This window comes from Betta splendens, chromosome 14 (assembly GCF_900634795.4).
Source record: "Betta splendens chromosome 14, fBetSpl5.4, whole genome shotgun sequence".
Classification (NCBI taxonomy): domain Eukaryota; kingdom Metazoa; phylum Chordata; class Actinopteri; order Anabantiformes; family Osphronemidae; genus Betta; species Betta splendens.
This window is the reverse complement of record NC_040894.2, coordinates 533,119-549,594: the sequence shown is the minus strand read 5'-3', so window position 1 is coordinate 549,594 and position 16,476 is coordinate 533,119. Positions and strand designations below refer to the sequence as shown.

Here is a 16,476-nt window from a genome sequence, read left to right as displayed (position 1 = left end):
AGGAGGAAACTCTGAGAGGAGGAGGAAACACTGGGAGGAAGTGGAAACACTGAGAGGAGGAGGAAACTGTGAGAGGAGGAGGAAACTCTGAGAGGAGGAGGAAACACTGAGAGGAGGAGGAAACTGTGAGAGGAAGAGGAAACACTGGAAACACCACTGAGAGGAGGAGAAAACACTGAGAGGAGAAGGAAACTGTGAGAGGAGGAGGAAACACTGAGAGGAGGAGGAAACTCTGAGAGGAGGAGGAAACACTGAGAGGAGGAGGAAACACTGAGAGGAGGAGGAAACGCTGAGAGGAGGAGGAAACACTGAGAGGAGGAGGAAACTGTGAGAGGAGGAGGAAACACTGAGAGGAGGAGGAAACTGTGAGGAGGACGAGGAGGAGGACGAGAACGAAGAGGAGGAAGAGGACAAGGAGAAGAAGGAGGAAAAGGAGGAGGATGAAGAGGAGGAGGACGAGGACAAGGAGAACGAGGAGGAGGAGGACAAGGACGAGAATGAAGAGGAAGACAAGGACGAGTGAACGAGGATGAGGATGAGGACAATGAGGACAATAAGGACAAGAAGGACGAGAACAAGAACAAGAACGAGGATGAGGATGAGGAGAAGGAGGAGGGAGAGGATGAGGAGGAGGACGAGGACGAGGACGAGAACGACGTGAATGAGGAGGAGGTCGAGAACAGAGAGGAGGACGAGGACGAGGAAGACAAGGACGAGGAGAACGAGGATGAGAAGAATGAGGACGAGAAGAACGAGGACGAGGAGAAGGAGGAGAAGGAGGAGAAGAACGAGGACGAGAAGAACGAGGACGAGAAGGAGGAGGAGGAGGACAAGGAGGAGGACGAGAAGGAGGAGAACGAGAAGGAGGAAGAGGAGGACAAGGAGGAGAAGGACAAGGAGGACAAGAAGGACGAGGACAAGAACGAAGAGGAGGACGAGCACAAGGAGGATGAGGACGAGAATGAGGAGGACGAGGAAGAGGAGGACGACGAGGCCTGAAGCTGGCCTGGCTCTTTACCTTGTTCAGATTAGTTTGGGTCAGTGTGGAACCTGCCAAGTCTTGTTTAGTACAGGTTGAAGTTGTGTTGTGAAACATTATTAGTCTCTGCTACTTCACACATCTCCAGATATAGGTTGAGATGACGATGAGTCAGTTTCATAGAGAACAAGTCCAAGATGGTGTACATGTGACCATTAAGTGAAGATTTAGTAAAGTTACAGATGCTGGTGAGCCTGACTCCCACTGAATGCTGAGCAGCAAGTCTCACTTTAATGAAGTCAGCTGGAGGCTACACGTCAGTTCCTGGCTGTGGTCTCAGGCTAATTTGTAAACAGGTTAATTTAATGTAAAATGTCTATGTATTCAATCAGAAAATAAATTAAAAATAATTAATTAAATTAAAGATAATATAAAGCCTTTAAATAAAGACAACAATGTGAAAACAAATAAATAAAAATAAAAAGGAAACATATATCCTATGTAGATATTTAGATTGGATTAGATTAGATTAGATCAGATTTTATTAATGCCATGATGGGTAAATTTCTTTGTTTGGGCGAGAACGAAGAGAAGGATGAGGAGGTTATTACTGTGACTGCACAGTGTTGATCAGTGAGCACAAGGTCTCAGTTGGTATAAGTTTGTCTGCTGATGCGGTTGTTGTCTTTCATGCAAGACAAACGACAGCGGTTCACATCTGCATCAGATGGAGTGAGAGGAGGAAGACACTGTAATGGAATTCTGTGCCTTTCTGTGTGGAGTTCGCATGTTCTCCTCGTGTTTATGTGGGTTCTCTCCGGGTTCTCCGGCTTACTCCCCTGGTCTAAAAACATGTATTAGGTTGATTGGTGTCTCTCAATTGCCCGTAGGTGTGAGTGTGAATGGTTGTGTGTCTGTGTGTTGCCCTGCGACGGACTGGCCTCCTGTCCAGCTGTACCCTGCCTCTCGCAGACAGCTGGGATGGGCTCCAGCACCACCCGCGACCCCGCGTATGGGAACAAGAAAATGGATGGATGGACTTATGTTCTGCAATTATTGTCTTATGTTTTGTCTTACATCTGTTTTATTTATTTGACATTTCACCTAGACTGTTCAATGGTTGTCTCTGCCTGATAGACTCTAGACTCTAGCTCCCAAACCCAGGGCCGGGGAGTTGACAGGAGGAGGAAACGGTAAGAGGAGGAACAGTAAGAGGAGGAGCAAACGGTGAGGAGCTGAGGAGCTGCAGCTGCTGGTGCAAACTGGCCTCTTTGTCAGGTTAAACCCATTAAAACCCCGTTAAACAGTAAACACGGACAGACATTATAAATCCAGAGGCAGCAAATAAAGATGAAAGATTTAAATCTGTTCGATGTTAGTTGTTCCTAAAACACTAGAACTAATATATTAAACTAAAATTATGTTAAACACTGATTTATAGACACATGTAGAGTTTGTAGTAACACTGAAACCACCAACTGTTGATGAGGGAGCTTCCAGTCAGAAAGTTGGATTCATAATAAAGTCTGAAAAGTGAAGCAAGAACATTAAGAGATTAACGGATTAGCAGAAAATAAATTGTCTCACAGAGACAATTATGAAGTCAAAGACTTTTCTCCTCTCACTGGGACCTAATTTTACAAAATAACCATCAGCCACAGGTTCTGCTGTGATGCCTCCTGTTAAGGTTTATGCGATGAAGTGGTTCTGATCTTCTGGATCGCTCACATCAAACCTACAATAGTCACATTTTGCCTCCTACAACTGATCTGATATTAGAACACAACACTGCCGGTGTGACTGCTCGGAACCAGCCGTGATCACACAGTTGAGTTTACGCCAATGACAGGGTGGCTGATTAGTTCTTTCACAGAAGAAATGAGGGTGTCTGAAGGTTAATTGCTGTTAGCTTTTTCTGTAATTCCTTCTGGACACAAGGCTCCGAGCCAGTTCCTGGCTGTGGTCTCAGGCTAATTTGTAAACAGGTACATCTAATCTAATCTAATCAGAAAATAAATTAAAGAAAATTAATTAAATTAAAGATAATATAAAGCCTTTAAATAAAGACAACAATATGAAAACAAAAAAGAAACATATATCCTATGTAGATATTTAGATTGGATTAGATTAGATTAGATTTTATTAATGCTATGATAGGTAAATTTCTTTGTTTGCAGCAGCTATATAACCTTGAACAAAAACAACAGACAGGAACAAGACAAAAACAAAAATAGTAGTAAAATTTACAAGAAAAAACAAAACAAAAACAGAAAGACAAGGCACTGGAGTGAAACTGAAAAATACAGAAAGAGCATCTTTACAACATTGATGTATGGTTTATTGCACATGTCTGTTTATGCAGGTATTGCACATCATATTCACCACAAGGGGTAGATTATGAGAGGTTATTGGTGGTGATATTGTTATTGTAATAACACAGCAATTAAAGGTGAGTATGCAGTGTACAGTAGTTGTAATGTCACAGTCTGATGTCTGTGGGAGCAATGACCTGCAGCAGCTCCTTCCTGCCTGTGGCTGTAACAGTGTGGTGCAGTGGTGCAGGGGTGGAGGGTTCTCCATGATGGATGCTAGTTTACCTTCTGTCCTCCACCTCCTCCATGGACTCCAGTGTGCAGCCCAGGACAGAGCTGCAGCTTGCTGAGTCTCTTCCTGTCTCTGCCTGAACTGCCCCCCACCAGATATTTACAGTGGTCATAAGTTATTTTAAATCTTTTCAACTATTGCACTAAACTTATCTGAAAAAGATTTGCTTTATTTTTTATTTGCAACATGATAAGTCATGACAAAGCATTCGTGTGTGGTACCGTTCAGTCTGTGCCGTCTGTGCTCAAACACAAGTCCCTCAGCGTACAGTAAAAGTAACAGTGATTGTGAAGTATTTGAAGCTCACGGAATCCGGACCGAAGTGACAGCTTTGGGGTGATGTGACATAGAAACTCCAGCAGAGGACGTTAGAGCTCCAGCTCAAACAGGACCATGATCACCACAACATAAATCCAGTCAGCCAGAATCACAGCTTACCAAGACGTTTGTGTTTTATTCTTTCTGATTAAGTATTTAGGGACTTTCAGTGAGTCTTTGGTGGATCAGGTTCGTTTGTGAACAATTTGTCACTTTTTTGCATACGTTTTACACGTTAAGTGATACAAGAGTAGTTATTTACGTTTTTATGCATTGTACATTTTAGGAATGTCAAATGTGTAAAGCAAAGCCTGGGTAATTTTGCAGATTCAGCCTTAAATGAGTTGTTCTTCAAAATGAACGCTTCTATTTTTGATTATTTACTTTTATATTTACTATGTAATATAATATTATTCTACACTGAGTATCTAGTTTTTTCTTTTAAGCCCATATTTAACTCTTACTCGAATTTTCTTCGGGCTTTTACCCGTTGCTGCGAAACATTACGTATCAATACGTGACATTCAAGGCAAAAAGAGTGAAGTCTGTGATTGGCTGATCCCCTCGTCAATCTGTAGCCTCTCAGCCAATGGCAGCGAGCGGCAGGCGATACAAACTGACAGCCGCCATGTTGTGTCTCCGGGGATCCAGAGCAGAGTTCAGTAGTAAACAGTAGATGTTACAGCCCGTTAGGCAGCAGCTCACCGGCAACGGGCCGCAGTTGGAAGTAATGAGCCTTCCATCCTCAGCCGGAGCTGGAACCGGAACCGGAGTCGGAGGGGGACTCGGGGCTGGGAAAGCAGGCGGGAAGCACGGGGGAGCGGGAGGTGCCGCCGCCGCGGTGGCCGCCGCCGCGGTGGCCGCAGGAGTGGGCTCCGTGTCCGTGTCAGCGTCCTCCGCTTCGACCGCCGCGTCGCTTCCCGGCGTCGGCCTGCCCACGCAGTCCACGGAGCTGACGGCGCTGTTCGAGTGTCCAGTGTGCTTCGACTACGTCCTGCCACCCATCCTGCAGTGTCAGGCGGGTCACCTGGTCTGCAACCCCTGCCGCCAGAAGCTGAGCTGCTGCCCTACGTGCCGCGGCCCACTCAGCCCGAGCATCCGGAACCTGGCGATGGAAAAAGTGGCCTCCACGCTGCCGTTCCCCTGCAAGGTAAGGAATCCCTGCTGCCACTCGGGTCTGCATCTTGCCGACGGGGGGGTCGGGTTCTGTGACGTCAGAGGGGTACCAGAACTAAGCGTCCAACTCTGTGCCAACCTGTTGGTGCATTTAGGGACCGTCTGCGCTGTCATTGACCCGATGCTGCATTAAATCAATTCCTCCTCAAAGGACTTATTATGGTTAATGACAGAACCTCTGCATGGACCCAGATTCATATGTAAGGGAACCTTTTGGCGGCATTGTTCTCAGTCACTGGATCGCAGGTTTAGGAACACGATCAGTTGTAATTAGATCAAATGTGAGGGTTGGGAAGCTGTGTGTAATAAGCCACTAGTAATAACGTCTGGTTCTGTTACACATTAAAGTTGAAGTGAGCCTTGGAGACTGAAAGCTGAGTCTTGAGGAGGAGGAAAACAGGTCGTGGCAGAACAACATCACAGCTCAACAAAGGGTAAACATGGTGCTCAAGGGCCTTTATCCTGCTAGTTTTGAACTGTCCCAGGTATCGCTACCCCTGATCACCTTGACCAGGTGTGTTCAGTCAGTCAGTTTACCACCAGGCTGACATTAGTGGATAGCTGCCGGTATCCTCCATCCTTCTGTCCTCCTGATTCTTCTACTCACCTGCTCCTCTCTCTCTCTGTGTCTGAGGACATTAATGTCTAAGTTCTTACTCATTCATCCGCGTTGTGGAGTAGTTCCTCTTGCCTCGTAAAGAAGGTTGTAGGTTCGATTCCAGGGTCAGCCAGGTACTTCTCTGTGTTGCATTTGCATATTGGTTTTATCCAGTTGTGTGACCTGTCCAGAGTGAACCTGCCTCCCCCTGTTAGAGGATGGAAGATTTCTGGGCTCTGACGTTTAGCAATGTGTTTTCAGTGTTTGAACTAATTAGAAAATTATTTGTCATGTTGGACACAAAGTGAGTTTCATCTCTCTCTGTTTACACTACAGTATGTAGACATAATGTTTATTCATACAGAACATTAGAGTTTGTTTAACACAATTTGTCTACACACGTACTCTGACCTATTTCCTTTGGTCCTGAGTTTGTGTCTTCCATCTCAAGCATGTGTATTTGCGGGGGAGCTGGACTGTTCTGATCTTGAGGAGCGTTGTTTAACTGGCTCTTTACTAGTCGTTACTGCTCAGATGCACGGAGGCCGTTGGCTGCACATTGTGTCGCCTTCTCATCAGACAGACTTCAGAGAACTGACTAAACGCAAAGTTTAGCTTCACGTATTTACTCGCAAACCAATTATGTAGAACTAAAACAAAGAAGAATCTGCAGTTGGAAAAATGGACAATTGGTTCCAGCAAAGCCAGACACATTCCCACACATGTAGGTGAATGAGATGTGACGGAGAGAGCGGTGTGTTCATGTGTCTGCCTATTGACAGATGCTAAAAGGAGGTGGAGGACCTGCTTTAAGCGATACTCCCCCCTTCTCCCTCCCCCACTGTCTGTTTGTCTGTCTGTCTGTCTGTCTCAGTTTCGGTTGGTTGGAGGATGAATTTTTTGTTTTTCCACCACAGAAGAAGAAAGCTTTTTTTCTCTCTGCTGCTGCAGTAAAAGAGAGACCGGGTGAGGGAGCTTCAGCTACAGCACTGCTGCTTCTGTTTCCCGGTAGGTGTGTGTGGTTGTCTCTGCTGATAGACCACCTATTGGTTAGCGACTTGATCCAGTGTCTGTGGATTTAATAGGCCGTGTGGTAGGAGATAAGCTGCAGCCGTCAGATGTTTGCTAACATAGAATGCAGATTCTATATTTGGTTGGTTACTAAAAATAACTCCTATAATATTAAACGGTAACTGGGACATGTGTGGAGCCACAGCTCAGCCATTCAGGTCATGACATGCTTCGTCCTGTTGTTTTAGGATGCCTGCGTCTTTCTAATGTTTGTGATGCATTGGTTTCTTCCTTCATAGAATGTTGTGTCAAATAGTGCAGCAGCTTTTCTGGTCCTAAATAGTTATGGTTATTCTCATTGGCAACCCAAATTAATGATTATGTGCCAATATGTCAATGAGTAGATAAAATGGAAAAAGAATCTTAAGTTGTTTTTAGGGATTACATCTGACCAGGCATTCAGGCATTTAGATGTGCTAATGTGAAGTGTAACTAAGCTTGTCTTGTTTTGAAGTGTTTGTATCTTTGTGTAAGCCATTTGACTCTGAGCCAACATAGGTGATTCGTGTGATCTGGGTGTTGGACGAGGATCGTCTGTTGCTGTCCTGCTGGTGTTTTATTCGCTCAGCTATAGGATCCATCTTACATCTATAGTCATCCCCTGGTTCCATGTGAGGAGCAGACTGGGACACATGACTCCAGAAATGTAGCTGTGAAAGAGGGATTTTAATGTTCAAAAAACAAGGCATTTACTACCAAAAGTGTTCATTATTGAGTCCAGCAGCAGGGTCAGTCTGAGATGATGGACATAGACTGTTGTGGCTTCAAACCGTGAGGTAGAAAAAATAGAGACTTAACTTGTGCTCCATCAAGAGCAATATAAAAAAATTTGGCGGTGAGAATTGGAATAAGAATAACTTCCCCTTTACAGTCGTCCTCTATTTCGCTCTATGCTGTGTCCGGCCTCCTGCCTGCCTCTCCTCAGGGAGTTGGGTCAGTGGTGCTGCCTGCTGAGCTGGCACCGTCACCGTGGACTTGGGCCAACTAGTGCCGCAGGGCTAACTTCTATTGCCGGACAACAACAAACGCAGAGGCAGCACCAGGTCAGAGGTCGGAGCCAGTCGACCTGTTGGCCACACCAAACCGCTGCTGGGAAGCCAGGTGAGTCCCTGAGAAACCCGACCCTATTAACTGTTGAATGACTAGCACAAAGCTGCTGGTTTAGTTCTTGAGGACTCGCACTGAGCGGATTAGGTGCCGTTTGGGACATAAATCAGAATTATCCTCTCACTCACACACACACACACACACACACACACACACACACACACACACACACACACACACGAAGTGAAAAGCTAGCTCTCATTCTGTACATACCACTGAAATGTTGGTGCAGTGAAAACGGAAGGCATTTCAACATAAAAGGATGAAATGCCAAAGAGATACCCAAAGGCATTCTAAAATAAAAGCTAACAATAGTTATCAATGTCTACCTTACAGACTGAGTAGCAGAGATCTGTGTGTAACTGCTGTTACCCTCACTCACAAAGCATGCGAACCGTAAATGTAGCAAATTTTGTAAAATAAAGCGGTGGCTGGCTTGACCGCGGTCTCTGAAAAGACGGCCCAGTATTTCTCGTAGGAGTCGCAAGGTGCTGGAGCCTGTCCCATTTGTCAGTCCGAACAGAGGCAGGAGTCACCCTGGATCCGTCGCCAACCCATAACAGGGAGACAAACCACTCTTTCTGGCACCTACAGACAATGTCAATATCTCCAGTCAACTGTGAACTGTCATCTTCGTGGCGTACATTATGAGAGGATTTCACTAGTGTGTATGAGAGCTAACCTTTCAGTTGTGTGATTGTGAGAGGATAATTCTGAATTATGCGCCTGAGTGACGTCCAAATCAAGACACAATGTCTGCGCTTTCCCCATGACCTGGTTCAAACACTGGATGCCAGTGTGTTTGAGATTTGACTTTAACGCCCATTTTGGCTGTTAGGGGTCTTGAACTGAGAAACTAAGTCACAGTAGAAGAGACCTTTTGAAAGCATGATTAATGAATATGATGCGAAGGTTGCAGGTTCTCTAGTCCACTACCTGCTGCTATGCTCTGACTCACTGTAGATGAATATTTAATGACTGCGCTTCAGGTGACTGAGGGTAGTTGTGTTACTGTTTGTCTGCTATGGATTCTGGGTCAGTGTCTGCTGCTGTAAGTAAGAAATGTGTCACAAGCTCAGGGTGAACACAACACGGGAGGATTATATATTAATGAGCCACGAGTCTCCTGCAGATGTGTCTGTGTCTTTATCTAGGCCAAATAGCCAAACTCAGACCTGCAGGTCACCTTCCACATATGAAACCCGAGCAACAGGAAGACACTGGTCAGCTGGTCGCCAGAAGGATTCATGGAGGTGATTCACACGGTTGTCGTTGTAGCGGATTCAAATTGATAATATTATATAATAATGCTTGGTATTAATATTCTTCGAAAATAGCGGGACCAGGTCTGTTATAGCAAGACTACACTTTAATTAAGCTAGTGGAACACTAGATTCCAATTAAATGAGTTTAATCATTATGATTAACAACAATAACATTTTTTTCTTAGATAAAACCAAATCATTGTCATGAATTCTTGTCCCAGTTCAGTGACCTCTGTCTGAGTCTGAAGAACAATGCACACAAAAGCAGATTCCTTTTAACGTTATTAATCTAATACTACTGGATATATGAATGATATAAAAATATTGTGTGTGTGTAAAGCTTTATGACAGGTGATGGCTAGGTGATTAATGGCAATTAATGAACATATGAGAAACACAATGGCAATAATTTAATAAAAGGATAAAGGATGGTCAATACTAAGTGTGTGATGGCTTTGATCAAGAGAAAAGAGTAACTGTTTCTAACTTAAAACCTAAAGGATAAATAGGAATTCGGGATATTCAATTTTAGCGCTTTGAGAAGCACCAGAATTCTCAGATGATAAAAGATGTTTATCTTGCCTTAATTTAATTTTTTAAAATCAAATTAATTAACTTAATTTGCAGTTGTCAGTGTCTCCCATGGTTGAGCAAAAGGTTCCCCCTCTGATCCAAGTGCCACAGCCTCTGGACCAGGATTCGTTGCCCCGTGGGTGATGATGATGGTGTCAGCGTGGGTTCAGTCGGCCAGCTTTAGTCGAATTGTCAGAGTCCAAAGTTTCAGTGGGCAGCACTACTTAAATCAGTCCAAAAAAGGAAAACTGGCTGGAATCAAATTTAACTAATCCAATCAAAAATAGTCAGTAAAATAAGGATGGTTGATTATAGTTCAGTTTCAGTTTTGTTGGAGTTTCTTGATGACTTCTAAACTAGCAAAATCACTCGTTGTTATTTCTAAGTTTAACACAAGTTTACGAAATTTAAGAACAGAGTAAAGAAAAGTAATGTGACGCAAAAAGGAGGAGTAAAACAAGTTTGAAGACAGAAGGGATCTGAATTGAAACTAAGGTTTCACTAGTTAAATACCAAAGGGGCAGTGGTCACTTCAGGGTGGAGAGATGGGTTCAACCAGTGGTTGGGGAGTTCTGCCTCTCTCCTTGCAGTATCAAATTATTTTATTTGGACTAATTCTAAATTTTAACTAACTAAACTTTTCTCTCTTTATCAAGCTCAAACTGAACTTGTCCAAATAAGTTGAAGTTGTCTAAGGTCTCTTTGTTGTTCTTGAGGATTTTCCTGGCAAATCTGTGGACCAAGAATCAAACATCACACAAACCAATCTCATATCAAATAACAAAATTTTATACACCGAATGCAATGGCATCAGTCTCATGACACTTGAAATTTCTGGTATATCTGAACCACAACATGTCCAAATGAAGATTTTTCTCTTTTTATTAGTTCACATTCCATGTTTACGATCCAGATCTCCTGGGCTGGTGGGAGAGTCCATGAAATATGTCTTGGTAGAGGAGTTATGAGACAAGTCTTGGTGATATTTAGGAGTAGATCAGCACAAGAGTGAACCATGATCTTTGATATCGACATGTGAGATGTTAGCACCAATTGGTGCCTGTTGTGATAGAGGCCAGTCTCCTGTGGGAATGTAAGAGTCCTGTGTTCCCTATGTGTCTTGTTTGTTTAAAAGTCAGTCCTGTGGTAGGGAAAGATTCACAGGGTTCTTATCTATGCGGAATAGAAAAGAGGGTAGAGGTTCTTCAATGAGGGAGTTGAGTTCACACGTAGGTTAGGTTACCTCAGTCCAGACATGGATCGTTGGTTGCTACATCGTGGATGAGGACAAAGCATGTGCTGAAGTGTTGTCAATTGTCAGGTTGGCATCTTCAGGGAACTGATTCTTGCATCAATGCAGGATTGTAGAGTCGTGACTTAGCCACACTTCATGTTTTCTCACAGACCTTATGTTTGCAAGATCAAGGTCAGATTATCAACAAAGGTGATGATGGAACACGACAGCCACAACAGAGGATTCTACATTTGACAGACGTGTTGTGTTGGACTGATCCAGGTTCTTGAACTGTCAGGTCTCTGCTTGTGTTTGTGTCTCACTCTGACTTTGTCTTCTTCAATCTCCTGTTGAATATCTCTGCTCCCCCTCATGTTTACAGATTCTGGGGAGGAGGCGTAGTTGAAACAGCATCACTAATGTGTCCTCCTGGTTGGATGAAAGCCATTATACGTGGGGGTCAAACTCAGGCCACTCTCTTTCTAGTTTTCCATCTCTCCCTGCCCCATCTCCTACTCATTACCTAGATCAGCTGTGTTCAGTCAGTCAACAGCTGGATGAGCCAAATGACTGATTAAGGTGATCAACAGAAAGTTGGAGAACCAGCAGGAAACTGGGCCTCGAAGAGGCTGTAAGTGCATTACAGTGTAATCTACCTCAGAGCTTCATTCACATCACAGCCCCCCTCATCTGTGTCATCTAAATCAGGACATAATTATCAGCATCTGTAGGCCACAACAAAACATGACACAGTTGTTGTTTCCTTTAATGTCCTCCATGGAGTATTTTTATGTGTCCTGTTGTCCCCAGTACTCGTTGGCCGGCTGCCTGCTGACGCTTCATCACAGCGAGAAGCCAGAGCATGAGGAGGTGTGTGAGTTCAGGCCGTATACCTGCCCGTGTCCCGGAGCTACCTGCAAGTGGCACGGCTCGCTAGAGGCCGTGATGCCGCACCTCATGCATACGCACAAGTCCATCACCACGCTGCAGGTCAGCAACCCCCACTCTACAGCGCGCACGCATTAGCTGGTTGCTGTGGCAACGTGCTTGCCAAACAGCTGTATTTCAATATTTAAAAGACTAATGCTGTATGTTGCACCTTCTCTGCTCCTCTTTCTTCAGGGGGAGGACATTGTGTTCCTAGCGACGGACATCAACCTGCCAGGTGCTGTGGACTGGGTCATGATGCAGTCATGTTTCAGTCACCACTTCATGCTGGTCCTGGAGAAGCAGGAAAAGTACGAAGGTCACCAGCAGTTCTTTGCCGTTGTGCTGCTCATCGGGACCCGCAAACAGGCTGAGAACTTCGCCTACCGCTTGGAGCTTAACGGCAACCGGCGCCGGCTCACCTGGGAGGCCACGCCACGGTCCATCCACGACGGGGTGGCGGCTGCAATCATGAACAGTGACTGCTTGGTGTTCGACACATCTGTCGCCCATCTGTTCGCTGACAACGGCAACTTAGGCATCAACGTCACCATCTCCATGTGCTGACGGAGCTGCGGGCCGGGTCTCGTTGCTGGACTCCGCCGCTTTGTGCAGAAGTCGTTGACAAGTTGCCTCTTGACAACAGATTTGACTCACCAGGACAGCAGCTATGGACGCTCAGCTCCGCCTCGTATGACGAGACGAACGCTCCATTCACTACCCGGGCAGCTGGTGACAAGTGAAGCTTCGACTGATTCTGGGCTGAAAGCAGCACAAAGGTTCTGGTTCAGTTCAGCACCTCAGCAGGTGATAGCACATCGTCTTAGTCCAATGCTGTGGTCACAGGATATGCCACTGTGGTATCACTGAGGACAAAAGTTGTGAAACAGAGGCTAAACTGCCTTCATTCAGAACTTGGTTGTGAAGTCAGTAAATTGAAGCAAACATGTAACAAACATTTATCTCTTTACTTTAAAATAAGAATGAGTCTCACTAAAACGTGTTTGCTCCAGCAGATTAATCTGAAGATGCAAGGCACATTGCGCTGGAGGCAGTTCACTTCCCTGCAGCAGTTATACAAAGGCTTCGAGTCACTTGGTACCTTCGATAAGCTCAGATGAAAGCTGTAAATGATGAACACAGAGTTCATGATCTGCTGTCTTACTTTTTTACTGGCCTCCAACAGCGTGTCTACTGGAAACATGCCCAGAGACAAGCAAGACTCTGAACCTCTATAGCATTTGGCCAGGAAGAAATCACCTTCACCAGATACCTGTGACTGCAGCCTCATATCATCAGCTTTAACCTGAAGAGCTACATTGAGACCTGGTCACGTGATTAGCATTAATCATGAGCAGCTAAAAAGGTAAAACTAAAGAACAACTTTAGGGCTGCAACAACTAATCAATGTCATCGACAATAACCGATGACAGAAATAATCAATAATGATTTTCCATTATTGATTAATCGGGCTTCTCACTGGCAAAATGACAGCTGCTGTCAAAATGGCAGAGAAAACAGATAAACCAGCAGCAGGAAAATGTTAGGACCTGTGTTCTTTATATGAGCATTAAATATTAAATACAAGTGGCATAAAGACAAGTTATGGAAAGCTCAGCGTGTGGCTTGTAAATACTACAGTGATATACAAGCACGCAAGAGAACAGATGTAGCAGCGGTAACAAACGCTGTTTATCCATCATGTGAGAACGTTTCATGCTACGGAGTGAAAAGTTAGTTACTCAATTTGTCCCACCAGGCACCTGCACTTTGCAGTTGCTACATAGTAATTAATGTTCAGCTAATGCTTCACCATAGAACAGCTCAACTAACAATCGTGCAGACACTAAATGTAAAAGCAGCAGCATCGATGGATAATCGATTATCAAAATAATAGTTGCTTGCAGCCCTAAACAATTTTAATTCAGATTAATGACAAGTGGCTGCAAAATGGTTTCACATCCACACACATCATCTATGTCACAAGGATGTAAAAAAAAAATAGATCTGAATTTTCACGTCGCCACGGCAACAGCAGCTGGGGTAGATGGGTATGTATTAAGTGCAACTTTCTCAGCTAGGAATTTTTTTTGCATGTTGAGGATCGTAATCTACGTAGTGGCTGCCATGCCGTTTCTCAGGTGAAGGGTTGAAGCCCTTTTTTAGCTTCGACTTCCTGAGCATCTGATGCTGGGGGTGAGCCATCAAACCTTTTTTTAATGGGTTGACAATATTAATATCAATATTTCAGGTACTGTCACAAGGACTTTGCAGACATTTTAACTGTTGTTTAGAGGAGACTGTCCCATAAACCCAAACCTTTTTACTTGTGTGTGTGTGTGTGTGTGTCGTGTTCTGTGAAGGAGTAATCGAGTTTGACTGTAATAAATGCTGACTTCAGCTGATGTCACTTTATTTTCACTAGTACAAACATCATTATTCCAAATGTCCCAGGATCTTTCTCTGTCCTCATCATCTTCGGTCGTTGTTTCTTCTTCTGTCCCTGTCCTCCCTTCTTCCTTCATCTCTGTCCCGGTTAGTGTCTTGTCGTCTTTCTCGGTCCCGGCCCATGTCTCTGGTCTGGTCATTATCCCTCTCACGGTGTGTCCACTTGCCTCCATCCCTCTCCCTTTCTGTCTCCGTTCTTCTCTCTTCCATTTTGTCCCTCATTCTCTGTCCGTTCTGGGTTCCAGCCGACGCCCCTCTCTGGTTGTATTTCTCATAGGCAGCGTCCTCCTTTTCTTCTTTTACTTTTACAGGAGGTGGAGGAGAGGAGAAGCGAGCCCGCCCCCGCCTATCTTTCTCCTTTTTTTTCTTCTTCTCTTTCTTCTTTTTTTTCTCCTTTTTTTCTAGGTGGAGGAGAGGAGAAGACAACAAATAAAAAAGATTCTGGATCTTTTTTCTTCATCTGCCCGGACCTGTTAGATTTTTAATGTAGTGTTCTACACCTACTTTGTAATGTGCCTCATTACTTAGTGAAATATACTGAATTCTAGACAACAGCCTCACCTTTCTTGGGTTTCTTCACCGCTACATTAAACTGCTCATCTTCCTCTGAGGAAGAGGAGAAAGGCTCCACAGCTTTGGGAGCACAGCCCTCTTCCCTCAGACGTTTAGTCACATCGTCTATGTCCTCTGTGTCTTTAGGGGGACGGTAGTCTTTAACGTGATCCACGCGGAGGGTACGTCCTTTAATCTGTGGCACAAATAAATTCACTGTAGGAATTTATCAGGTGTGTCACCAATCACCAGCAGGACACAACACCAGAGTCCAGCGGTCTCACCTTGATGCCATTGAAGTTGTCCACAGCCAGGATGGTGCTTCTCTGATCCTCATAGCAGATGAAGCAGAACCCTTTGGACTTTCCCGTCTTCTTGTCACGCACCAAGTTGATGTTGACGACCTCCCCATATCTGATGGGTAAGAGGGATGAGAGAGGAGTGTTATTGAGGGCATAGACGAGGAAAGTGATACAAGGAGCAGATCCATACTGAGAGAAGACGCAGATGATGTCACCCTCGGACAGGTCGTACGGAAATCCTCCTGCAGGAAATGCAATGTATGAACTTTCTAATAAATCTGATCCAGGTGACGCTAACACTTTAAGTGCTCATGCATTTGTATGTGTTTTATGTATTGCATGCAAGAAGCCACAAGTCCACTGTACCGACAAATATCCAGGCGCTGTCTTTGTACACGTTGTGCCAGGAAACGGACTCGTTCACTCCGAGGTCGGCCTCGCGCTCATTCAGCTCGTTGATCAACTTGACCTTTGTTAGTGGACTGCGAGCAGAGACAAAATGTTAGGATTATTTAACAAGTGCCTTTCTGCTGCTGGAGGGTCTGGGTGGATCCCAACGTGTTTCGCTTTAATATGGAACCAATTATCTAACGTGAAGTTGACATTAAATCCTAAGACTGATTGAATAAACTACGGTCATGAATCACTTGACGCTAGTGAAAATGCACATCCGTCCTATTTATTCCAATAGTCCTAAAGTATCTGGGCGAACAAACGAACTGACCTTCAGTAGCTCAAAGAACGAGCCTCACTCACCAGCAAAAAATCGTTTCATTGAGTTATGAACTTTATTATGCGTGATACAAAGAGAGCAGTCTTCTAACATGTTCCACAGAGTACGTGACCCAGAAAATGTGAAAGGACCCGTAGTCGAGCGTTCGCTAAAGCTAGCTAGGCTCACGTTGTGTGTATTGTAGATGAATTGGCTGTTAGCATCGTTCAGAAGCGGAAATACTAACATTATCGCGAATATGTTTACTTACTTCATGATGAACTGCAGAGAAACACTGAACTAAAGATGTCCAACTCGAGCGGCATCGATCTTTAGAAGCGGAAGTGTTGCAGAGTAGCGTCTAGAGTACGTATCATGTCACGTGACCAACGTGAGAGAAACGCGTCAATACGCCACGTGACTGCCGAGCCTTATAAACATAGCAAGCGGACTTAACATCTATAAGATAGACATGTTTCACATCACAGATATTTGTAATGCATTAATGACTGTTCCAAACTGTAATTAAAGATATTCACAACTACATCTTGACACGTCTTAATCCTAATAAAAACATGTATAATAGTCAGACATTAGTGTCATACGAGCG

At 44.4% G+C, this 16,476-nt stretch overlaps 2 protein-coding genes across 2 annotated transcripts; one reads left to right on the top strand and one right to left on the bottom strand.

Annotated features, from left to right (window-relative positions):
- The first annotated feature begins 4,020 nt into the window (after positions 1-4,020).
- siah2l (seven in absentia homolog 2 (Drosophila)-like) lies at positions 4,021-14,252 on the top strand. The gene is made up of 3 exons (XM_029173588.3): positions 4,021-5,051; positions 11,736-11,915; positions 12,048-14,252. The coding sequence occupies exons 1-3, from the start codon at positions 4,578-4,580 to the stop codon at positions 12,417-12,419; spliced, it is 1,026 nt and encodes a 341-aa protein (XP_029029421.1). The 5' UTR covers positions 4,021-4,577; the 3' UTR covers positions 12,420-14,252.
- On the bottom strand, positions 14,242-16,291 carry rbmx2 (RNA binding motif protein X-linked 2). The gene is made up of 6 exons (XM_029173589.3): positions 16,138-16,291; positions 15,521-15,636; positions 15,345-15,396; positions 15,137-15,266; positions 14,862-15,048; positions 14,242-14,701 (listed from the first exon to the last, which is right to left on the bottom strand). Exons 1-6 carry the CDS (start codon positions 16,140-16,142, stop codon positions 14,325-14,327), a joined length of 867 nt encoding a protein of 288 aa, XP_029029422.1. The 5' UTR covers positions 16,143-16,291; the 3' UTR covers positions 14,242-14,324.
- Positions 16,292-16,476: the final 185 nt, after the last annotated feature.